General features: G+C 45.6%; 2 protein-coding genes across 2 annotated transcripts; one reads left to right on the top strand and one right to left on the bottom strand.

The window, feature by feature from the left end:
• Positions 1 to 442: 442 nt before the first annotated feature.
• Positions 443 to 10977, bottom strand: IRF6 (interferon regulatory factor 6). The gene is made up of 8 exons (XM_019546848.1): positions 10724 to 10977; positions 5457 to 5633; positions 4784 to 4988; positions 3768 to 3890; positions 2444 to 2590; positions 1831 to 2223; positions 1236 to 1354; positions 443 to 871 (listed from the first exon to the last, which is right to left on the bottom strand). The coding sequence occupies exons 2-8, from the start codon at positions 5628 to 5630 to the stop codon at positions 650 to 652; spliced, it is 1383 nt and encodes a 460-aa protein (XP_019402393.1). The 5' UTR covers positions 5631 to 5633; positions 10724 to 10977; the 3' UTR covers positions 443 to 649.
• A 3019-nt stretch (positions 10978 to 13996) lies between these two features.
• On the top strand, positions 13997 to 24709 carry GUCA1B (guanylate cyclase activator 1B). Its single transcript, XM_019546847.1, has 4 exons — positions 13997 to 14542; positions 19527 to 19676; positions 22315 to 22429; positions 23258 to 24709. Exons 1-4 carry the CDS (start codon positions 14339 to 14341, stop codon positions 23383 to 23385), a joined length of 597 nt encoding a protein of 198 aa, XP_019402392.1. The 5' UTR covers positions 13997 to 14338; the 3' UTR covers positions 23386 to 24709.

Here is a 24709-nt window from a genome sequence, read left to right as displayed (position 1 = left end):
TGCATCTTTCTCCCTTTCAGATAAAGGGTCGTTTATAGTACTGACTCCTTTGAAACACTGGCTTAAAAGACCTGATGTAGCAACGCTAAAATGTCATGTCGATGGCCCAGATTTTACCTTTACACTTCAGAACTGCATTACACCAACAACTGTAATATTCAGCTGCAAGTTTTAATTTTGAGTTTAATGTTGACTAATTGTTTGCATTCAAAGAAATAGTGCCGCCTAGTATAAAACATGATAGTAGACAAAGAAAGCACCAGCCAGCCACTAGCAGCTAGAGAACAATAAAAAATCATGAGTTTTTTCTCTCTTATTTTATTTCTCAAAGCAGTTTAATGGAAAGTAGAAAATCGTTTGACAGACACTTAAGAGAATTAAAATTGCTTACACCGATCTAGTATTTATACACAGCCTGTCAGTATAGGAGTTTTAATGAGAGACAGTAACTAAAGATGCTGCGCCTAAAGCTTTTCAATTTAGACTTCCAAAAAGTGAATTCCATGTAGTGTTGAAATCTGGCCATCTGCATACAGGATTTTCACAGGTTTCATTTTAATGCAGGCAAGGCACAAATTAAGATTATCCTTTGATATGTACAGATAAGAAACTGAGGAGTAAAGCAGATATAAGCCGGGCACCAAACGTGTCATTGCGCTGGGAGCGGTTGAGTAATCTGCATATGTGGGGCTGGCATGGGCCAGGTATCTTGGTGGGTCTGCAGGAGGCGGTACAGCTGTTTCAAATGGGCAACGATGTTGTCCTTAATATCCGGCGTGGAGATCTGAAGCCGCACGCTGCCACTGTCGAAGGAACGTGTGAAGTCGCCTGAAAACATTTCATAAATCATCCGAGCTACAACTGGAATGACCTGGTTAGAAAAGAAACCTTGGTTACTTCAGCCTAATTAGGATGATAACCCAAGCAGCACAGTAAATTCGCAAAGTCCTCAAGTACACTGGGAATCTCCGGTATTGGAGAAGTGATCTGCAGAACAATTTCACTAAACGCCGAGCTGTGGTTTATACGCTGAAGCATGCCACGTCAGTGAAAGCTGATTTCATCCCACTTGGATTTCAAAGCCAAAAAATCTCTGCCGATTTTCAGTTCAGGTTTCTCTGCTATCGAATGTGCGGAAACGGAGAAAAACCAGCTGAAGCAAAAAAGCCTCCACTGGATTCAGCTGCTCGTTCCACACGTGCCCTGGCACATTTGTGCAAGGCAGTAGCTCTTACCTGCACCACAATCAGCTTTCTCTCTCTAGGTTTTCCATCAGGCCACTCTTCCCCAAAACAGAAGTAGATCTCAAAGGGGGGCTGCTTTTCCATCTGTCCTTTCTGATGAGCAATCAGTTCTAAGAAGAAAGGCAACGTGGTAAATGTGGGCATTATATTCCCAGTGTGGATACAGTGTCATTCTCCATCATCTCAGTTGGGTATTCGGTATGCCCTAGCTCAGTATCTCCACCCCATGTATTCCAGAGCCAATCTACCTCCAGCAGCTGATTGCACTTCTTTTTTCCTACCCACATGCAAAGGTTGTACTAGCCACCAATACATAGCAATGAGATGAACAAGGAACCTGTTATTTGGCAGATAATCTCTTTGCCTTTTTCTTCTCATCATGTAACTGAGCCAAAAATCCACTGAGGTCAATGGAAAGGCTCCCATTTACTTCAGATGAGCCTAGAAATGGGTGCTATATGTACAGATCATCACCAAAGCGAGGAGGAAGAGTACAAACCCCGGTCTCGATTTTCCCGGCTAAGTGCTGGCCAAGAGGCAGAGCCAGTAATCAAGGTGGTCGTTCAGCATTAAAAAAGGTACCTACCACTTAGAAATGTTTCCAGACAGAAGAGCTTGACTTTCTTTTGCCTCTCAATCAGGTTTGGTGTGGTGGACGAAGGGGCACATGGTCCAGACCAGTACACCTTGCACTGGCATAGCCGGATGGCATAGATGGCGTGGCCACTGACCTCCAGAATCAGTCCCCTGTCCATGACATCTAGTAGCCGACTTGTGAAAATCTTTTGCTTTTCATTGGTGATCTGTTCTGTTCCTGGAAACTTTACTTGCTCCAGACTAATAGGTCCAAACAGCTCCTCCTGGTCTGGCATAGGACCCAATTCTCCGTAGAACAGCCTGCATCCCTGGGGACTGCTGACAGTTGTGGTTGCCCCAGTCTCTTTTCCTCGATATTCAAACTTTATTTCTAGATCTGTCACTAAGAGAGAAGATGGTTAAAATGGCTTTCCTGGTGTTTAAAGACCCCTGTAGGGAGACGCTAGTGTAGGAAGAACAGTGCAATACAAGAGTTGCAGAAGTCCATTTTAAAGTCCTGTATGCTGAAGTGCATGACATCAAATGTGGTAGAAAACAACAAACAAGCCACTTCTTTTCCAATTCCAGTGACAGATGCCCCATAAATCCATATACATACGTACTTGGGAGAGAGCTAATCCAGAGCTCAGGAGAGCTGAAGAAGTCATGCTGCAGAGTACCTGGGGGCATCTCCATATCGACCGGTTCACTCTTGGACCACGCCGCTTCAGTGCTGCAATTTTCCACGCTGGCTGGAGCCATCGGGGAATCTACAGAGAACAACCAGGCAAACTGAGTCCATTTTAAAAACTCACACCTTTCTTAATTGGCTCAATAGTTAGTGCATGTTTATTATCAATGGGGCAGCTTAATCTGCACATTCTGGCATGCAACTAGCTAGAAAAAATTTTGCCATTACTTTTCCATACTGTCAAATCTAGGCACACAAAAAAAATATCTGTTCTCATTTTTTTATTCTACAGTTACCCTGTTAAATGCAGCGGCTCCTGGTAACACCAAAGTTGGTGTCAAATCACAGATCCGCGGACCACATAAAATATGAACCGGGTCCCTTCCCCCTCCAAACAACACCAGAATTGTTGGTTTTGAGCTGCACCAAATATTGCTAAAGAACAACAAGGGAGTTCAGTGTGTAGATCCATTTGGGCTTCAGCTGTCTAATATCAGCAAAAGCGGTGTCAACAGGCTGGCTATCAGGCACCTGTCTGCAGAGAACTGGACTAAACAAACTCGATGCATACAAATTTAGATAGCCCCATTCAACGGTAGCCTTCAGTGTGCATTCTGCAAGCACTACTGGAAGAGGTAGTAAAATGTACTGATTTCAGCTGTGGCTAACACTTTAAATGTCTATATTTGAATAAATGTTAGCAAGGTTTGAAAAACAAATGGAAAAGCAGTTCAGGTCATGGGTTAGCATACCGGCAGGGTAGAGCTCCATTGCATCTCATCTAACCAGCTTGCCTAGAGAGCTTTAAACCTCCGTCTGACCCCTAGCAAACTGCTGCACGAGAATATTTAAATGCTGAGACAACACGACTGTTTAAACTTGTTAAGCCATAACCTTGGTGAACAAAATATAGCCGTCTGAATAAAAGATGGCTCCATTATTATATTTAAGCCTGACATATAAAACAGGGGATTCTTTGACTTTTATACAACAGGCAGTTATCATTTCAATAAAGCTTGTTTAGGGGAATCTAATTCACTATAGATAGAGGAGACAAAATTATCTGTCCATGTGGGAACAGCATTGCTGCTTTAATAGATTTCTGAAAGAAGCCAGGGGTTAAAGATAATGTCACCTGGAAACAATTAAGGAATTTTAGTTCATCAAGACTGTGGTAAAACCCAAACCTGTTGATTACACCATGCTGATTTATAAGTCAATCCCATCATGGATACATCACATCCCATGGTACTGACCATTAATATTAAGAAACGGAAAAGTGTCCTGTATGGGGACGTGTTGAGATGGGTTTAATTCTTCTTCTTCCTCGTCATCAAGGTCATTATCTTTCTCATCCCATGGAGCAGAGCCAGTGGACCCTAGAGAGAAGCAGGCATTGAGAGCACACTGAACTGTTTGGACACTGAGAAAAGGAAGATACAAGACATCAGACTCTCTCTCGCTGCTGCTCAGACACAGCAGATGCAAGAGAGCTCCTTCTCATAAGGAATTCAGTTAAAGCTTAAATTTCAAGGTACTGGGCAAAAGTCCTTCCTAATGCAACTCCATAGTGTCAACTTTTCCTAATTTAAACACATTCTTTTTTCCAATTCACTGTGTTCAGCTTATCCGAAATGTTTTCAGCGTTCAGCTTTAAACGGGGAAGCCACCTTCCAACTATCAGGACACGCAGATAAGTTCCCAATTGTTTCTGGATTGTGAATGTTTTTGGTTCTGTTCACAGCTTTTGCTCTGGTAGAACAATACCCGAACTGAGCGATGAGTCCGCAACGAAACACGGGATGCTACTAAAATAGTGGATGGCATCCGTTTTGAACAACCTGCGGGGCTAAGAGCACGTGTCCTCTGGTGAGAAACTGCACTACATTCACTGCAGAAACCCACTGTTTCCATGCTACAATATCGAGTACTAATTTACAAGCAGAAAGGAAGTTTGACACGCAGCTATACAAACGACTTACGCTTGATTTCAGAGGTAAGAGGCAGGCAGAGAGAAGCCTTGCCAAGGACAGTGCAGCATTTAACAAACATCATTCGAAATAATGAGCTAACTCCATTACTACCCATAATGCCACAGCTAAATGTGGGCTTTAAATCTTTTAATTGGCTTAGTCAAAGAGCCTCCACTTGACCTTAAAGTTTTAAACTGTTTGCAGAGGTAGCTTAGTTGTTAATATGTATCGGAGAAAACAGGCACATGCACTGGACTGATACCGACTTAGTAACCAGCACTGTGTCACCAAGCCCTCACCTGGATTAATGATTGATCCCTGGGACTGCGGGATATCGCACACTTCGTAGATTTTAATGGGATTCATGGGCACCTCCTTGGTTCCATCGTACATCAAGTTGAATTCCCGGCTTTTGTTGAGAGCACATCGGAGCTGGGCTTTCCATTTTGCAGGGTCTGGTTCATCGACTCCTTCCTGATACTTTCCTGTTTCCACGGCCCACGCCTGGAGGCAAAGTGCGCCAGGCTCCGTTAAGTCCTGCTGTTATTCCAGTTTTGAGCAAGAGGCAAAGTTTCTAAACAAATCTACTGGAAAGTGTGTTGCCTCTTTCAGGGGAAGTCTCAGCTACAACACTTTTTATGGCAGTAGCAGTCAGAGCATTTTTGTTCCCCCCGTGTTAACTTTTTTTTTCTTTCTAACACAAAATAAAAACAAAGATAAGCCTCAAATTTTAAGAGCGACTACATGCATTCACAGCTGGAGGCTTGTTCAGAAAGCTTCATTTGCATGTGGTTAGTGCTCAGAGGTACCAAGAAAGACCACTGCTCATTTTGACAATGTGGGCCTTAGTTTGCTGCGTTTGAAGGAAATGATTTAAACGGGGGGTGAGAGAAGCAGTAGTCAAGAAACTAATTAAAGCCAACAAACGCAAAGGATTTTAACACTGTGTCTTCATATTGCCCCCTGCCCTACCTTAAAGATGGTGTTCTCCTCTTCGTGCTGAGGACTGTGTCGTGTTGCATGCTTCCAGGGGATCTGAAATCGCTTTACTTCCCGATTTAGCCAGACAAGGCCTGGGTACAGACCACTGTCCACCTGGGCTACCAGCCAGGGTTTCAAACGAACTCTCCGTGGGTGTAGTGCCATTATCTACAAAAAGACACAAAACAACAAAACAAGCCAACCTCAAGAAAAAGTTACGGCTTTGCTTTTCTGATTCATTTAGCATAGCTTCAAGAAGCTGAGTAAAGGAAATTGAACGGGGCAGTTCAAATGTGCTGGAGAATTTTCAGGACGCTTATTTAAAAGCATACCTTGAATAGCCATTAGGTTTAGCCAGATTATGGATTTAGTAGAAAGTGTTCCTAACCTGTCACTAAAAAAGGGGCTATTTAAACCCTTTAACATAGTTCAGGTAAAGTCACTTGAAGACCAGTGCCCCATTACATTACGGCCTAGGGGTGGGTAGAAGCCGGGCTGTAGCGTGTCAATAACTACGCAGTGTCAGGGATTAACTCCACTCCGATTGCATGCTGTCAAATTTGTTATGCAAACCGTCCGTAGGAGGAACAGCCCAAATAATCTCTGATCAAATTATTCGGCAGTCACAGAGGTCTTGTCTCTCCCACGCACAATTTAAATAAGTCCTAAACAGGAAGAGTTAGTACTTATCTCAAAGAGGGCAATTCTGTATGGGGAATAAAAAGAATACTTACAAAGATTTCATTTGAAAGTAATTTCACCTCTTCACATAACGGTGATTTGCAAATCAAATCCTGTAAGTAGAAGTCCTTCACTGGTACCCTCACCTATATCATGCAATAACCCGAATTAACAGATGCATTTGTAGGCTTCTCTGTCTCTCTAGCTCTAGGAGGGTGTTTGAGAACAGCATGCTGTCAGATAGACAGACGCCTTCTGCAGTATGCCTGTAGCCTGTTCAGCGTAACCCATGATTTAGGGCTACAAAAAGACGAAGATGTCTCACAGCTCCAAAACTAGCCAAAGCAATACTTAAAGGCGCCATTCAGGAAGAAGACAAGTCCCCTGGCTCATTTTTGTTTGCTTGCCTAGATGCTCATACTTGTACCACACTCGTCGTGACACGCACAACCACCCAACTTCAGCTGAGCGGTACTTCTCATCCCAACCAAAGGCTCACTTAATGAAAGAGGGGATGCGTTTTCCAAGCACAACGCAGCAGTAGCCCTGAATTTGCCTCCCTAGACTTAATCCCATTGCTAGAGCATGTAGGTGTAAAATATTCTACTAGTGAAATTACCAGCCTTTGCTGGCATGCAAAGATGCACACAACTTTCAGGCTGATATCTGTTTGCTAATCCGCTCTCTTTACCTTAGATCCACAGTTCCCAGGCTTCACTGGTTCACTATAATCTTCTTAACAACTGCTACACTGCAAATGAATGAAACACCAAGTTTACGGTTTACCCTAGGCAAAGCAAGGCCGACACTTGAACACAGTCTCCCAGCTCATCCTTTTACCCTCCCCACCTCTGAAACTTGGCTACGTTCAAGACAATTTTTTTAACTTGTGTTCTCTGCTAGAAACCATCAGTTGCCATCTAGCACAGCAGGCTTTTGGGGCTGAGAGTCACCCTTGGCCTGCCAACATATCTCCGGTCACACCGAGGTGAAAAACAATAGCCTGAGGTTAGTTACGCTACAGTCCATTTAAAGAGATTAAAGTTGGCATCTCTACCATTACTAGTTTGCTAGACCCAATTTTCAGTCTGTAGTCTCTCCCAGACAATCATCCTTTCCCCTCATCAGCACGTTTTGCATACACTTGAGGACACTGAGCCCAAATGTGATTTGAGAATGCTTTTCAAATTGTAAAAGAGAGGGCTGTGATTTTAAACCAAGACCGATAGCAATGCCAGGACTTTTGCTGCTTCGTTTCAAAAGTGACCATTAGTACCTCAGGAAATGCATGTTCCCTTCGGCGTCTGCAGCAAAAGGACTGCAGGTCTGAGGAGCCTGGATGGAAATCGCACTTACATCCGGAGTGAGGCTGACTTGCTTTTCATTGCCAAAGCAGAGAAGTGCTAACATTTGAGAGAGCACATGATACCACACAGATTGAATTAACAGGAATGGTCACTCCTAACCCAAGCGCCTCGTAGCCTTCCTGACAGCTTTTCCCAGCAGGAAGGAAGAGCAAAGCAGAGCATTAAGATACATCAGTGGAGTGCTATATTTTCTGCTCACCTCTCAGTAGTGATGGTTACCGGACCTTGTCTACACTAAGGACATTTTTGTTCCAAGTTCCTATCAGAGCCATGCGCATGGATGGGTCTTGATCCCTTGGCTAAGATCAAGCGAGAGTGGGGGCATGTGAACCCCAATGCCTCCCGGGCTGGGGCTTGCCCATAAGATGCCTGCCTGGATTTGGGAGGGTGGGAGGATTGAAATACTAGTAGTTTGCACTAGCTAGTGAATCGAAAGTACTGGTGACGGCAGTGGGAAGGTATGAGAACCAGCCTAGATGCAGCCATTGCAGGTGCAACCTGGAAACCAGGAGGCTGCACAGCAGACCTGAGAGAGGAGGGTCTGGTCCTGCCAGATCTGTAGCACTAACAATGGTGAACAAGCAGGAAGGTTTGACTCCAGATCCAGCGCTGAGATTGCAGGGCTAGGAGTAACACGATCGATCAGTTTATTGTGCCCACAGTTTCCAGCACAGACTTACATGACCGTATGGCTCCCTGTCTGAAGATCTTAGAGTCCAGTGGGGAATTATTGAGGAACTAATTTATGCAGCTCTTCGAAGCAGAATTCGACTTGAACCTTCTGGGGTAAAAAGCACCTTTGAGCGGCGTTTCCGGCATGCAAGTTCAGTATGGCGCTCAAGTTTCTTGCATGCCTCCGCTGTGATCCTCTAGTGCACTCCCTCTTAGCCTATTCTTGACTATTCACTCCATCCAGAAAGAGCACGCACCAACTGCAGATGCTTCATCGGCCTGACAAAGGGTATTTATATCCGAAAGCTTGCAAAGATTTTTTCCATTTTTTTGAGTTGGTCTAATAAAAGATACCAGATTCACAAAATAACTTTGTCCCCCTCTTAGAGGAGTTTGAGTCTTTGATCTTTTTTCCCCCTTGCCTGAAGCAAGCAGATTTTTCCTATAGCACCAAGCGCTAAGAACCTGCGAGACGAAGCAGGATTAATATGAAAGCAGAGACAGGCAAAGCCACTGCATCCTCTCATGCCTGACCTCCACGGCTGCCCATAGCCCTAGCTGTTGTTGTAACTGCACTAGTGTGCATCTCTCCCCTCTGGCACACCCCCAGTCTTTAACTGATGTCTTCCTTATGGACCTTCTTTCCTTCTTAGGTGGAGAGCAGTGACTCAAAGGTGAAACTTGGTTTTGAGAAAGCAAGCAGTACATCACAGTTCAGTTTCAATGAATCAGAAGGACACGTAGGAAATTCCCTTCTCCCAGCTGCCCACGCAGCCCGCGGTTATTCCTAATTTTAGAAAGCCTACCCCGTGCCCTAGTTTTCATCCTGTGCCAAGGTTTTCTGATTGTTTGAACATTCGGAAGTTTTCAGCAAACATGGAAAATATAAAATACTGCATTCCTTTGGGGCCTTTTGGTCAGATCCTAACGGGATTTGCACACTTGCCATACAGAAATCATGTTCAATGCTGAAATGCAGCCACTTCTGGGATAAAGCGTGGCGACTGTTTGCTCCTTGTATAAACCAAGTGACAATAAACTGAGGAAATGCCCTCAGGATCTGCATTTCTGGGTGTGATATGTATGAAGGAGACTGGTGGGCCTGCTGCTGAGTTGGCACTACAGTAATAAATGATAAGTGACAACAGGAGCTGCTGCACTGTCATTTCACATTGTGGTGATGGCCTCGAACAGGTGAAAATCAGACAAATACTGGTGCGCACTCCCCACTGCCCCAGCTCTTTCGAAGCACCCAGGGCCTTCTGAGCCCCGTGCTACACCTTGGGGTGAAACATCTCCCAGCTCCTCTGAACCTCAGTACAAATCACGCGTGTGCTCTTGTGAATGGGCTGTGGCCGTTGCCTAGAAACTCCCGGGCTGCTGTAGTTTTACTGTTAGGTTACCGTATGTCCAGTTCCAAAAAAGGGGACACCTGTCGTGCGGGCGGAGGGAGGGCGTATGTGACGGTGGGTGCTCTGCCTCTGCCCATTTTGTTGCCCCTCGCTCCCAAGCCACAGCCCCCCCAGCCTGACTCACAGACCCCAAACAAGAGTACCCTGCCCCTCTGGGCCACGCTGGTGCCCCTCACTCCCAACCTGCAGCCCCCGACCCTGCTGGTGCCCCTCACCCCTGACCCCCAGCCCTGCCCCTACGAGCACAGGCACCGGCCCTGCTGCAGCCTTGGACCGACCCCCACAAGCCCCCAACCCTGCCCCACACACACATGCATGCACCCCCCCAGCCCCCAAGTCCTGGCCCTCCAGCCCCTGCCCCCCGCAGCCTTACCTGTATCCAGCTGCTGGGGCTGCTCCCACCCCGCTACCTGGCTGCATGCCGGCCATGCGTGCGTGCGCCCTGCCTCCAACCTTCCTACCCCCGCCCCACCGGCTCCTTGCTAGGGCAAGCTGGGAAATGCTGGGAAAAACTTTCAGAGCAGAGCAAAATCCCAAGCGTTTGATTATATTTTTTAAAAAGCCACCCGGACGGAGATCGGAGGATCTAAAAGGAGGACATGTCTGGGAAAACGGAGATGTATGGTAACCCTAGTAACTTACTGTGCCCTTCTCATTGTCAGCAGAGGCAAAAGGGATTATGCGTGTAGGTGCCAGACTTCCCAGGCTCCCCGCCCAGTGCAGTATCCTGAGTTTCCGTCAAGCGTCAGGACAGCTTGCAGAGGCATGCACTCTCAGCAAGGAACTGAGGGGAAGGGAGCAATCTAGGTGACCTAATGCTTGCTTCCCATGCTCCTGGCTGCGAAACGCAGCAATTTCTCAGCTACTGTCACCCCTGATAACAGATGGCTCATCTGGTAGACCATGTAGTCAGACTTTATCTATTCCTTTGCAGCTTAGTCATCCAACAAAGGTACTCGCAATGGCTTTTTAGATCTTCGCTCTATACATGTCATTCTGTACAGGATTGGTCATTTGCTGGAAGTGACTCCTTCCTTACCGCACAAAGCTATTTACTTTGCAACGACAGACTTCCCGAGAGATTTGGCAGTTTTTTGTCCATTTAAAAAGGATTACATCTACTTACCTTTGCATCTATTTGCACAGTTGAAGTGGAGAGGAAAAATCTTTTGGATGGTTATAAGAAGAAGAGGTGATTCCAGAAAGCAATATAATAGCTATCTGAAGAAAACTCTGGTATGTCTCAGCCTACACAGTAAAAGATCCAAACAGCTGGGAACACGCGCAGCATCCACAAGCGTTTTCACGCCAGGAGCCCGAGTGCCAAATTAACGACAGGTAGTCGGGAGAGTCAGCAGCAGTTGAGAAAGCTCAAGAACAAACATTTTCTCCCTTGGAAACAGCTCACTATCCCCAGGAGGCAAGACAAAAGTATGCAGTGAGGAAATCTAGGATCCCAGGCATGTGGGATCTTGTTCTGTGCTCACAGGAGACAAAACCCCAGATAACAGCCTCTTTGCAAACAGAACAGCAGAAAATGGTGGATTGCTTCACACCTATCGCCAGCACCAAACTTCCCCCTTCTGCAACCCGTGCTGCAGAGAGTTTCAAGCTCTTTATTAGGAGAGAGCGCAGTCCTTTCTACCCCGGGAAAATGACCTCACTCGGTAATTTTAGCCTTCAGTTAATGCACAAAAGCAGCCATTTAGCAACCTGCTTTGTGTTTCTGCATTTCCAGGGATGCCCTGAATGATTTTGGACAAGCCCTGAGGCTCAGTTTTCTGATCTGCGGAAGGCGACTAAAGCTCTCCACAAGTGGCAGTGAGTTATCACCTTCATTTTGGACATTTGTGACTGTATCATGACTATTGCAGCAGTAAAGGTTAGCACATGCATAAGCACCTGCAGAATCGAGGCTTAAATTTATCGGAAACTTCATCCCTGCGCATGCGAAGAGATATAGCTTGGGTTTCTCTGCACCACGGTGTCCTGCTGCACTTCAGGGAGACTGACCTGGCATTTGGCTAGGGGAAAGTGGCTTTAATCTCTTTGGGGACCCTGCCTGCACTCATACATCTGCTCTGCACTCTTGGATGAATCAGAGCACTTGAATACTCTTGACACCTGGGTATGGGCCTGCAAGCCTTCACCGATGTGTACCATTCATAGGCTTCGGTGGGGCAACTCTCATGTGCAAAAGGACAGCGGGAGTGAGAAAGACAGGCCTCTTTCACGCTATCTTTATAGCTCTCTGGTCTCTCTGCAGTAGCACGTGCCTACTTCAACTGTCCAACCATGTTCTTCCAGAACATTACAAACCCCTCTTTCCAGCCCAGACTGCACCCATCAGCTGTTAGTTTAATGCTTATGACCCTTCTTCCTATTATTAGCACCTGTGGAGTCCATTGTTTCCAGTTAAAGCTGCCCCAGTCCTCTTAAGAAGGAATCCTATCCGCACATCAAGATGGCTTAAGCACATTTATAGAGACAGGTCACTCTTTTTCACCCCAGCTATCACAGAGAGACAGATTGGACTCCAGACCTGGTACAGAAATGTCGCACACAGAAATGAGGGCATGATCTTTGAGAGGGATGCGCTAGACTGTAAGCTCTCCGGTACAAGGCTCCGTGTTTTCTTCTGAGTCCAAAGAGCGCCTGACTTGAAGGATCGTTGATTGATTGGGGTCCTTACACGGTATCTTTATAATCAGAACAAGAGATAGCAATTGCGTTCAAAGCAATCAAAGTTCTTTCTCTCACTGGGGTGGGCTTTATCAGAGCATGAGGTACACACAGATTTGGGGTAAATGTGGGAGGAGTTATTTCTTGTTCAAAATATATTTTTCTTTTTCTAAAAGTATTTTATTTTTCTCATGTAGGAATTCTGTTGTTGTTTTTTCTTTTAAAATCAGAATCTCACCTACACACCAGCAAGAGAGAAGGAGCTACAAGCACCTAAATCAGTTTTGCCACTGGGATGCGGATCCTGAGGCATTTAGGCGTTTGGGGCAATCACATCATCGCTCCAGCACCCACTGTCATAGCACGGCGTTACGTGGATACCTTCTGGTGGCTGCTGCACCTGTGTTGGGTTCACATGCATATTTGCACCTGGGTACACATTTTTATGGAAACAGGAGCTTAGCAGCCAGATTCTTTCACAGTTTTCTCTGGTTCTGTCTTCCCTCCCATCATAAACAGCTCAAGCTCCCTGGCAGGCTGGGGCATGCACATCTCAATGGGAGGTAAGAGCAGTGTCTCACATGAGCCCAGAGCACATTCCTTTCACTTACATGCAAAAGTCAGGCTGCCTCTTGCCTGTTCGCCTGCGCCAGCTTGGATGTCTAGTGACTCAGCTGCAGCAGGAGGAGGAAGAAGGGGCCCACTCAGACTAGCCTAAAGGCATTCTCCCAAGAAGTGGGACGTGTACTTGAGAGCTCCCTCAGACTGAGGAAGGGTCTCCCTCTGCCTAGGTGAAACTTTTGCTGTTGGGAAAAGGCAAGTGGCTTCACCACCAGTGTGGGTGATGGAAATGTCCCGTGTGCTGGGCTGACCCCGGGGTGTCCAAGCTTTGAGGAGTGGGACTTCAGACACTCCCCTGTGCTTTGCACTTCCTATTTCTTCACTAGAAGCCCCCCGTGCAGTCTACACTGGCCTTTGGAGATAGCTCGCTCTCTCCTTTGACTATACGGGGAGCCTCAGCACCTAATGCTATTAGTTACGATCGCCTCCCTAGGGGGAGACGCCTCATTTTTAGGTGTTGCAATGATAAAATGGAGGCACATGCTAGACCCATCTGTATGCTGCCCGTAATTCCCACTGATTTCAGTGGGAATTTGGGACTGAAAATCCCATAGATAGGATTTCAGAAAGCAATATAATGCATTCTTAGGTACATACATCGCTTTAAAACTATGGCCCTGAGGCCCTTTATAAAATGGGTCTCCAGCCCCTAAATCACTTAGGAGCTTCTGAAAATGTTGCCCATGAGCTCATTTTCACTGAACGAGATTTTATTTTTAAGTAAAAAAATTGCAAAAGACTGCAGTTATTTTCTTACCAAAACTGACCTATTTTGCAGTCCCTAAAAAAGGAATATAGTCTGCTATTTCCAGTAGTTTAATTTAAACTTTGACTATCTTATATGCTTCAAAGGAAGCCTAGAGTATCAAAATCTAGTAGGTGTGTCAGGGCTGAAAAACTAGTGAAAAACAATTCTCAGAATCAGGGAAAAGTGGTGTGCCTGTGATGTGATAATGGGAATTGAGGCTTTCAAATTCTTTGACATGGAAGTATTCATATTAGGAAACATTTTGATCCTGCGTGAAGTCTGCTCCTGACTGAGGCGCAGCTTTGGAACATCTGAAGGTCTCTCTGAAGCATACGTGGGAATCTCCTAATGATCTTAGTTATTTTTATCCGAGTCTGATACCACGTTGCACTGATTTAACTAAGCAAACTCATTCCAGGATCCTCTAGCAAGGCAATGAAATCATAAGGGTGAAAGAAACCAGCGGGAAGGAGGGAAAAGAAAGACGAAGAGAAAGATTAAAGCAAAAGGAGCAAAAGGTGGTTAACATAACATTCAAAGCAAAGGCGGAAAAGAATAACCCAAGAAGAAACAGAAGTAAGAGAACAGAGCTGAAGGGGGGGAAAGGAACCATACAAGCAACAGGACTTTTCTGCATTTTTCTTTCCTTTTCTTATCCCGTCTTTCTTTCTCGGGGTTTTGCGACTCAACATGGGACAAAGGTTCACAAACGAGGAAGGGGACCAGGGAGATATCGATGTGGCCGAGTTGCAGGAGTGGTATAAAAAGTTTGTGGTGGAATGTCCCAGTGGGACGCTCTTCATGCACGAATTCAAACGCTTTTTTGGAGTCCAAAATAACAAGGAAGCTGCGGATTATATTGAGAATATGTTCAGAGCCTTTGATAAAAACGGGGTAAGTGTCCTAAATCGAGTAGTGATGCAGGTCAAGTAGACCAATGACTATTCTTGTTTTCCTTCTGAAGTATGGCAATTGTCTTGGTTCACTGTAACACATTATTATTTTTTCATGAAACTAAAGTCAGTGATACATTCGCCAAGGACAAAGCATGGTGGCCCCATAAGGACCTTCAGTGCTTCCCATACCTAACTGAAATTGCCCCATTTCATTCTGACCTATATCTGAAACCTCAGACCCAGCGAAGGTCGAAATATTCTCTTACACATGCCCCAGTTTGGATTGAGATGCCTTGACAGTTTTGCCTAAACTTCCTCAAACAGTAGAGCCAGAAGAGGAGATAAACTCTGAGGAGTTATTTTCCTCTATGAGAAGTTATTTTTCCCTCGTGGTACAGAAGGACGTACAGTGAATGAAGGTGGAACAAGTTTCCTACATTATTTCTGCGCATTAAAATGTCCAAACTGCTGCCTCTCTTTTTGAGAAACTAGTGCTTGGAGTTGATATATAGCAAGTAACGTAACTTTTCTTGGGCTGTACCCGAAGTGCACCAAAGTCAGTGGAAAGAGGCATTTGGACCAGGTCTTGTAAGAGATCCTCACAGCAAGTATTTAATATACAACTAGCTCAAAGCATGTGTGGACAAAATAGGAGAATGCAGCGCTCTGCTCTCAGTCCCGCTCAAGCACTGCCCAAATTTGCTGTTTGGGGACTAATCCCGTGTTGAGATTATCGTTACCGGTTCAGATTCAAAGCCTCCCACTCGTTCTAAATAGTTCTTAGCACTGAAAGTAGTCCCCCTGATCTCACCCCTCGCTTGACTTGCAAAGCAAGGTGGCAAAATTGTGCTTGTTTGATTATTTATCTGTTATCCAGCAGAAATGTGCAAGACACAAACCGCGCATCTCTGCCCTGAGGAGCTTCCACATACTTGCCCTCTTACTGCAAGGGATTTTTATTGCCGTGGCAATATGTGGCCCTTGATGATGTCCACTGCAATTAAATGTCACCCCGATGTTCTAATATCACTATTCATAATAAGCCAATAAAGGGGTTTTTTCGTTTGTAGATGCATAATTGTCAGGGGACAGTATAGGAATCTACGCTGGGAAGACCAACCTGTCTTGTTAATCACAGTTATGTTATAGACAGGAAAGACATTTTTACGGTGCTCTACATGCCAGTAATGGTGGGCAGGAGGAAGTTAAGCAATATTTGATTTGAAAGGCTCCAGAAGTGAGAGGTGGTTTGAATAATAAAAACGTTCTGTGCCTGACTGTCCATTGCCTTGCACCTTGTGTCATCTATTGCGGAGGTCCAAAGTGGGTCTAAAATGCTCCTGTTCCTACTCGGTATCATTTTCTGCCCACCATGTATTCCCTTTTTGCTGGTGAGATGACAACCAGCGCTAGATCAGCGGTTGGCAGACTTCTTATTGCGTACTCCCTTCCACATTTACCAGTCGCCTGTCTACCCCTACCAACACGCGCTTTATATTTTAAGTCCTTAAGTGCCAATTAGTATTATAATGAAAATGAAATTTGCCATTACACAATTTCTCCTACGTACCCCCCGCCCCCCCGAGACGTCTTGCCACGTATACCACAGTTTGGGAACCCCTGCACTAGATGACACAAGGTCTCTACTTCTAATCTGTTGCACTAAATGTTAACGGTTGCCACCATTTTAGACAGGCAGGCAGGCAGGCAGACCAAAAAGACAGACAGGCAGACAGGATGCTCGAAGAACTCCAAGGAAGTTTTGCACTGAAACGTAGTGTCAGTTCTGTGTCCACCTCTCTCGGGCTCATTTGAGGATCCCAGCCAGAGTAGTGTATGATGATGACCATATGTGTCTGTCCGTGGGCACATCTACACATGCATATTAATGCAGCCCAATAACTCTGGAGCTTATTGCTCTGGAGTTTATTGCTCTCTGGCACACAACGTCATGTGCGCCTGGGGACTGCAGCATGTTAAACCAGAATGGAGCACCCCAGCTGGCAGGGGGCCTGGGGGTCAGCCTGCCAGCCCCGGCCGTGCTCCTTGAAGCTCAGCATGCTGTGGGGAGCAAGCAGGGCACGAGGATGCTCCAGTGCAGGGCTTGCCACCAGGCAGTCCCTGCACTGAAGCACCCTCCTGCCCCGGCTAGCCTGGGCAGTGTCCAAACATGCACTGCTGTGGGGATTTTTACTCTGCAGCAGGATAGTACTTGTCTTTAGTAAAAGTACTATTCTGCTACAGAGTAAATTAGTTTACCTCAGCCTATTAGAGGGCACATGTAGATGCATGCGTGGCATTTACTGCACAGTGAATTAGTCTGCTGCACAGTAAACATCTCATGTAGATGCACCTGCTGTGGAATAAAGGGATGCTCAACATGGGCCTTGCATTAGACACAGAGGTCCCAGCCCTACTTCCACTGAAATCTTTCTGCTGTGGTTCCAGTGTCAGGAGGATCAGGCTCAGAGAAAAAGGTAACAGAAGAAAACCCAGAGAACAGAGATTTTGGCCAATCCAATTGGGCTTAAAAACAACTTCCTACAAACCCCTGCTAGCTACAGCTAGCTACCACTACAGCCACGTGGAGGAAAGGGGACCCTGCAGAATCCCACTCGTGTCAGTAGTCTGGCCATCTGTGTGAGCCGAAAGGTGTGTTTGTCAACGGGGGTGACTTTAGTTAAGTTTTCTATAGGTGTCCGTTTGGGCGCTAGCAGTGGGCTGATGCTGCATGGGTGCACAGACTAGCTGCAGCGAGGTAAAAGGGGCAGGGATTTACCGTGCAGGAGCTGTATCGTGGGAACTGCCTCTGTGCACATTCGTACCCCACGCTAGATGAAAGCTGAAGCCCTCAGTGGGAGAACAAGGTACCTACTTGGTGTGCACGTGTTCCGCGTTTGCCTAACTCGACTGAAAAAAACACCTATTTTGCAGGGACCGTGTGACTTAAACACATACTTAGATTTCAGTTAATTAAATTAAGTTGCTTGAGTTGTCTGGCACCAAGGCACATGCTAAATTAGACAGTTACATTTCTCTGGTTTAATGTTTTCTAGAAATGTTCAGAATTCTTAAAGCACGCTTACGCATTTATTGAGATGTTACACTGAGTAACAGCATGGTTTAGTCCTTATTATTGTATTACATGTCCTTCTGCACAGAACCCTGACCTAACTTGCCAAAACAGTAGTTTTTGAAGCTCAACCTGGGGCAAATCTAAAGACACCGAAGGAGTGGAGGTCCCCTGAAATTCAAGCTCTGTAAGCATCTCAAGCATAACATCAAATGTCACTAAACATGTCTGGAAATGGAGGCCAGAACCTGTAATTTGACAATGCCCCTCTTTATTGTGATATTTCTGTAGGAGAATACTTTTTCCCCCAATCTTGCCTGTGATCATTTCCATGGGAGGAGACGCTGGCATGTATTATAGCTGCTTTAGGTCCCTCTGGTAGAAGCTGGCAAGCATAAGTCTTTGCCAGGTTGAGTGATGCAGGGGTGTAGTTAGCTCCGTCGGTCTGAACTCGAGGGGCAGCCTGGGCAGATGCAAGAACAGCAAAGCGTGCACCTCTAAAGGAACCAAGGTTCCCACTTGCAAATGCAAATCCAAGCAAGTCCATGTGACTACAGCAACGAGGAGCATGTGTGCTGTCGCTTTGAAGATCAGCATCATGAATGTCAGTTCTGCAGTGGAAGCATATATATAGTTCCTATTAATACTAGCAGATCAGCATGGCTATGAAAGGGATGTCAAAGCAGATACCTTTAATAACCATGTAGTACCAGTGGGTACATCTACACATGCGCTTTAAGGTGCAGTAGCTTAATTTACTGCGCATTAAAGCATCACCTAAAAACCTGTGTGATTATGCTAATGTGCAGTAAAATAGGCTACTGTACATTAAGTATCACTTTAAAACCATGCACATTCATTACTGCACATTAAGATCACCTGATGCACATTTTTTTAGTACCTCACATTGCAGGTACTAAATTTAATGTACATTAGAAAAAGTGCCTTCATGCACATGTAGACAAACCCAGTATGCCCAATACATTGAACACGAGTGTAAGAGAATGTTTCTGCCATTGTAGTGTGCAAAAGCATAGAAAAAACAGAACGCACATAGCACCCCAGACCGTTTAGTCTTCCCACCAAAACTGTTACAGGGATGGGTATTAACAAGCGATTTCCACTTCTAGCAATTCAGAAATAAAGATTATGCTGCCCTGGCTAAGTCTTCCTTTCCCCATCTCTATCCTGGTCCCTGGCCATTAGCTAACAAGCCTGTAAAGCTAGCATTATATAGCAGGGTTTCCTTGTGAGAGAACTGTTGCAGGGAGGAAACAGTCCACAAATGGGAATACAGATCACTGAAATTCCTCTCCAGACCTTTACGTCAGATTTCCACATGGCAAGGATATCACATCTTCACTGGACCAGTGAGCCACCCCTTTAATTGTTTTGTAGACTACATCATGGACATTGTTAACATTTTCCTCGTGGCTGGAAATTCAGCCTGCTCCACAGTGATAGTTTCCAAACACCAGAGTAACAGAGGATGACATGCAGTTCAAGGGCCAATAAATGGCCTATGTGGTCCTTCAGTCCTACTTATGCTCAAAATAAGGCTTAAATTGGAGTCAGGCTATGAGGAGGGATTTTTCTCCTTCTGGAAATAAATAGAAAACCGTGTATTTGTTTTCCTTGTATTTTTCCTTTAAACAAAGTTACATGAGAGATGAGAAAGCCACCAAACACCAGAAACCTTCATAAAATGGAAGAATAGATTCACCAGCAGGCCCCACATTGCACAATAAATCAAGAGTCTTGAAAGTGCCTCCTTTAGAAAAGAAAGGAAGCACATAAATAGCCCCATCAGCGAGAGTAATGTGGTCGCAGCTTTGTCATCCTGGTTTTACACACTTCCATCGGGTAGGACCAACCCAGGCTCCATGTGCTTGTCTCTCTGTTTCTGCAGGATAACACCATTGATTTTTTGGAGTACGTGGCCGCGTTGAATCTTGTCCTACGAGGAAAGCTGGAACACAAGCTGAGGTGGACGTTCAAAATGTACGACAAGGATGGGAATGGCTGCATAGACAAACCTGAGCTCCTAGAAATAGTCGAAGTACGTAAGATTCACCTCTGTGATAGTAGTGTTTCAAAGACCCTTCCAAGACCTGGGAATGGTATCGAGGACAGACTCTGTCTCAAAGAAGTAACAGTCGGGGTAGACGACACGGTGTGGAAGAAGAGATTATCATCCCCTGTTTCACAGGGAATAGGAGCTCCGGGACATAAAATGCCTAGACAACACTCATTACTAGCCAGGGAAACCTAGGGCAAGCACCTTGAAATCCTGACCCGCTGTGCAGTTTGACTGCATCCATGTTACTTACTGTTAGCAAGTGTTTGCACAACTGAATTTCATTCCTGCAAATGCCTAGAGAAAAGCTATTGTCTCTATGCTGATCAGCACTTACAGGTGTGGCAGGTTAGTCCGGCATGAACAGGAATACCCCTTCAGCACTGGGCCTTCTCCTCTAGTTAATTTTTTTCCGTTATCCAGACAGCACCAGAAACAATACGATGTAATGGAAGTGACCAAGTCATGGGATCGTAGGGAGGCAGGGCTGGAAGGGACCTCACAAGGTCATCTAGTCCAGCCCCCTGCTCAAAGCAAAATATCATGAATAACAACGAACGAATAGTCAAAGTCCAGAGCTCATGGAAACTCAGTATTTGAAATATTATGGAGTATATTATCAGTAAAACACGTATGGAAAGGGAATATGGCCAAGTCTACGTAGCATGGGCATGCGGTATGGGTATTAAGCCAGGCAAAACCAGCTCTCCTTTGAAGGGGTTAAGGTGACACCCGTGTGGTCTACCTATCGGGTGCTCATCGCTGTTGCACCTGAGCCCCCGATTCTCCTCTGGGAGTGTCTACACGATCTCTCCCCAGCTGTGCAGCCACTTAGTCCTTGCAGCCGGCCTGGTAAGTAGCTAATAACTTTGCCACGAAAACCAGCTGATCCTTCTTGCTGAGTGAGTCATGAGCAGTGGGTGTGACAAAAAGGCAGGGGCAACGTGGGGAGGGCAGGGAGTCCTGGGCAGGTTCAGTCTGGGTTTTAAGGTCAGCAAGAAATCGGGCAAGGCTCCATCATGTCCTTGCTACCTGCCTAGGAAGATGCCAGACAAAACCCTTCAGCCTGATGACCAAAACCAATATAAAGAGGTCTTTGTCCCAAGAGTGGCTGGGGCAAAGAGCTAGCATTAGCATTTATGGAGGGGAAGCAGAGAAGATCTGTTTTGTTCTGGGGACAGAAAACAGAGCAGAGGCGCTGAGCGGCACGGTGCTTTCGACTACATCGCTCCTCAGCTGAGGTTGGCCAGACACTTTATCGCACTAATGAATCCCCTCTTAACCTGAGATTACATTAGGGGCCTGTCTAGTACTGCTTCTCATGATCTGGACGAATGTTGATGCTCAAATGCAAGGTCATCATCATTACTGAGCTTTTCTACAAGCGCTGCTGACTGAAGTGCTTCTGTGGCATTGGTATGCAAAGGGTCTGTTCCCACCCAGGCTTAATTCGGTAGCAAAAGCTCCTACTGACTTCCACGGGAGTAGGATTGGGATCAGCACAGCACTCAGTGTAGAGCAGTGCTTCTCAAACTATCTGGTGTGGCGGACCCGCAATTTTTGTTCCAGTGGGCCAGGGACCGGTGCCCGGTTCAGCCGGTGGCAGCAACTGCCTGTAACAGCGCGACACAGGTGCGCGACCGGCTGTTTCTTTCGCTTTCCTCACCTCGCACGACGTGACGTTGCCTGGAGCGTTGGAAAGTGCGAACTGGGCCGCCATGACGTATCAGTGTTACGCTTCTGAAAATATATGTATTGCTTTCCTGGCAACTCGCTGCAGACCTGCAACCGGTGGCTCGCGGACTGGCACCGGTCCGCGGACCACCGCTTTGAGAAGCCCTGATGTAGAGGACTTTGCTGATATTATTATTGCTATTGGTATGGGCGTCATTGTTATTACCTTGGTTGTTTGTTAAATCTTTAATGTTATATTCTTAAACAACAACAACAGTAATAATAATAAGCTTGATTACCTATTGTCCCACACCTTGTGTCATCACTTGCACCTGGCAGAAGCAGATGTAGCATACTTTTCTCATGTGGTGACACTTTATATCCATCATGCACTCATTTTTGTCTGATTAAAATGATGGCAAGGCCTCTACATCCAATAAGTTGCACTATATGTTAATCCTGTCCATTTTTAGACAGGTAGCTAGATAGACAGATAGATCGATCTGCCTCCCCCAGATCTGTCACGGGCAAGTGTGGTCCTGAGCGAATGATTTTAACTTCTCAGCATGAGTTTTCCCACCTGTAACACCTGGGAAATGACACGCAGCTGGTCTGGGAGGAAGCATGGAGTTTAACGAACGTGTGCAACAGACACAGGCAGGTAGCAGATAACATTAGCAGCCCCCTTATATTTTTACCTCTTCCTCCCTCGCTGCGGAGTCCGCACTGAGATGTAAAACAAGTATGAACTCTGTGAGAAGAAATGGGACGCTTCCCTCCTTTTCGTTTGGGTTCGTCAGAGACCCACCGGGGCACGCCTCGTGTCGGACACCTTTACCAAGCTAGTCAAGTTAGCAGCCTTTCCAAAAGGCCTCTACGTCTCGACTGCTGTGTGAATCGTTGTGCCTGCTAGCATGTTTCTATTCATAAGCTTCTTTCCTTCCAGTCTATTTACAGGCTGAAGAAAGTGTGCCGGGCCGAGATGGAGGAAAGGACTCCGCTGCTCACCCCAGAGGAGGTTGTGGAAAGGATATTCCAGTTAGTGGATGAGAACGGGGACGGTAAGATGTCTGTGGTTCGCATTGGACTCCTGCTTTACACAAACACACCTCAGCTGGCCAAGCCCATTTTAACCAGAGTTTATTGATAATCAGTTCAGAGGAGGGGGATCACCCTACTCGAATTAGACTGACTGGGCCACGTTCCGCTTTCTTACATTAGGACAAATCTGAAGCCACTCCATCAAAGCCAACAAGGAGTGGAGGAGAACGGTTCCCATCACCTTAACATAATAGGATTTTAAAGTGGAAAATATATTCCCTTTTATTCTATTCTGTGTTGATTTTGAAACTGGACCCATCCCAGTCTCTGAGGTCATCGGTTAGCCCCAAAAGGCCGTTGTCCTGAAACCCTGGAATAGTCCTTATTCAAGCCTCACATTAGCAAGACTTTGCAGAATAAGCCTCACACGTCTCCTGCTATAGGAGGAGTTACGTATCAAATGAACGTGCTACTTAATCTTAGCCAAAAGCCTGCGATGGGTAGGTCTGACCTTTGTTCTGGCTGTTCGGCCTCGTCTGCAAAGGGAAGTTGCCCAGTCTATAGCTATTCTGGACTAACTCCTCATCTGGACACTCTTGCAAAACACAAGCAACTTCATCTGAGACTAATTCACCGATTTTGCAAACTACCCCTTACAAAGGGGGTAGTTTCAGGCCCACTGTGTTAAGGATCTTAAGCCCAGCCCATAATAAGGTAACCCTCATTGTTAAGTTTTCATTTAATGGACAGAATATTATTTTTACTTGCCTCTCTCTTCTTCCTCACGTCCCTTTCACTTCCTGCTGCACTTTCCCTGTCTGTCTCTTTCTTCCTCATTTCTTCTACAGGGCAACTGTCCCTCGATGAATTCATCGATGGGGCACGGAAAGATAAGTGGGTGATGAAGATGTTACAAATGGATGTAAGCCCTGGAGAATGGATCTCAGAGCAAAGGCGGAAAAGTGCTTTGTTTTAATAGAAGCCAGTTTACGGTGTGGCGGGAAAGGTCTGACGCTGGCCACACTGATGGTTGTGTCACTTTGAGGATGTCATCACCTGCTGCTGGTAACTTTTCCTTCGTGACATGATCTCAGCATCCAAATGAAAACTCTTGAGTAGCTCAAGAAGCCATATTTTTGTATCTAAAACCTGGGCACTGAATGCATGGGGGACTGCTGGAGACTACTGTCGACAATGAATAGGTCCCTTTGTGTATATTTCCTCCCGGTTCATCGGCTCACGTTTCTGACTGCACTTTAAAAGGAACTAACTTCTGCCAGGATCTTGCAAGGGATAGTACTCTGAGCAGGGCTTGCTAGTCAGACAGCACAGCAGGACTGGGAGAATGCTTCCCTGCTGCAGTGGAATTGCTTTCCTGGTAGCTCAGTGTGCAATGCCTGCAGAGATATGAACGTATCAAACCCCCAAAAGCGAAAAACAGTACTTTGATAGCAGACTGAACTTACTCAGGAGGTGTACTATAGACCCCAGCATGTGTGTTTGAGTTATTTAACAAATTATGACAAGTATAACTGCTGCTAAGCCAGCATCATTGGGTATCAATATATCCTAATCCAAAACGGAAGTTACATTACAGCTAGTGATACAGTATTTTCTCTACTGGAAGCCAAAGCTGTATAAACAGTATATGAAACTATCATAAGCAAGAAGTGTAAATATTGGCAGGGCAGATGGAGTACACCTCCTTTTCATCTCCCATTTCTACAGGCCCAACCCTGCTCCCTATTTCTAATGTAGCCACTGATCCAGGGCTGATTTCTTCACACACTGGTTCTAGTCTGAAAACACTGAATTTGTAGACGTTTCATTGCCACGAACGGCAGTTGGTCTCTGGGAAAAGGAGTGGATGAGAGATCAGCATTATACTTGGCAATTATTTACCTTAATGAGAGCCCCAGCACCAGTTTAGCATCATAACTCATAGGATGACACACGTGCAACTGTAAGTAGTCTGCAAAATCAAGATAGTGAGTTTATGTCAGAGTTTTTAAACTGGCTTTGCAGCCTGAAAAACTTCCAGTCAGAGAAAAATCATTTGCAAGTAGCCTGTAAACTGAATGTTTGTAAAAAAAATGCAGCTAGCTCTGACAGACTAGATTAGACCTGCTACTTTTTTCCCTTACAGGAAAGTAAGTCAAGCCACTTTCACAGGGATATTTGCAATCACTTTCTATTTTTCGTGGCCTTTTACTGCAACGAGCTTGCTACTCATTTACCCAACGGTTTGCTGTCCTGTGGATTGACCGGGTTTTTTTAAATTCAGAGAAACAGGGACATAA

This window comes from Crocodylus porosus, unplaced genomic scaffold (genome assembly GCF_001723895.1).
Source record: "Crocodylus porosus isolate Cpor-Errol unplaced genomic scaffold, CroPor_comp1, whole genome shotgun sequence".
In the NCBI taxonomy this organism is placed as follows: Eukaryota; Metazoa; Chordata; order Crocodylia; family Crocodylidae; genus Crocodylus; species Crocodylus porosus.
Note: the sequence above shows the minus strand (reverse complement) of the source record. Positions and strands in the feature narration are given on the sequence as shown.

Excerpts from the sequence above, each read along its gene's own strand:
- IRF6 (XM_019546848.1), bottom strand. The coding sequence starts at position 5,630 with ATGGCACTACACCCACGGAGAGTTCGTTTGAAACCCTGGCTGGTAGCC. Across the intron at positions 4,989-5,456 it reads AGGAGAACACCATCTTTAAG|GCGTGGGCCGTGGAAACAGG; the intron begins GTAGGGCAGGGG and ends CTTTGCCTCCAG. Across the intron at positions 2,224-2,443 it reads CTGGATTAGCTCTCTCCCAA|TGACAGATCTAGAAATAAAG; the intron begins GTACGTATGTAT and ends CTTCTCTCTTAG.
- GUCA1B (XM_019546847.1), top strand. The coding sequence starts at position 14,339 with ATGGGACAAAGGTTCACAAACGAGGAAGGGGACCAGGGAGATATCGAT. Across the intron at positions 19,677-22,314 it reads AGCTCCTAGAAATAGTCGAA|TCTATTTACAGGCTGAAGAA; the intron begins GTACGTAAGATT and ends CTTTCCTTCCAG. Across the intron at positions 22,430-23,257 it reads AGTGGATGAGAACGGGGACG|GGCAACTGTCCCTCGATGAA; the intron begins GTAAGATGTCTG and ends TTTCTTCTACAG.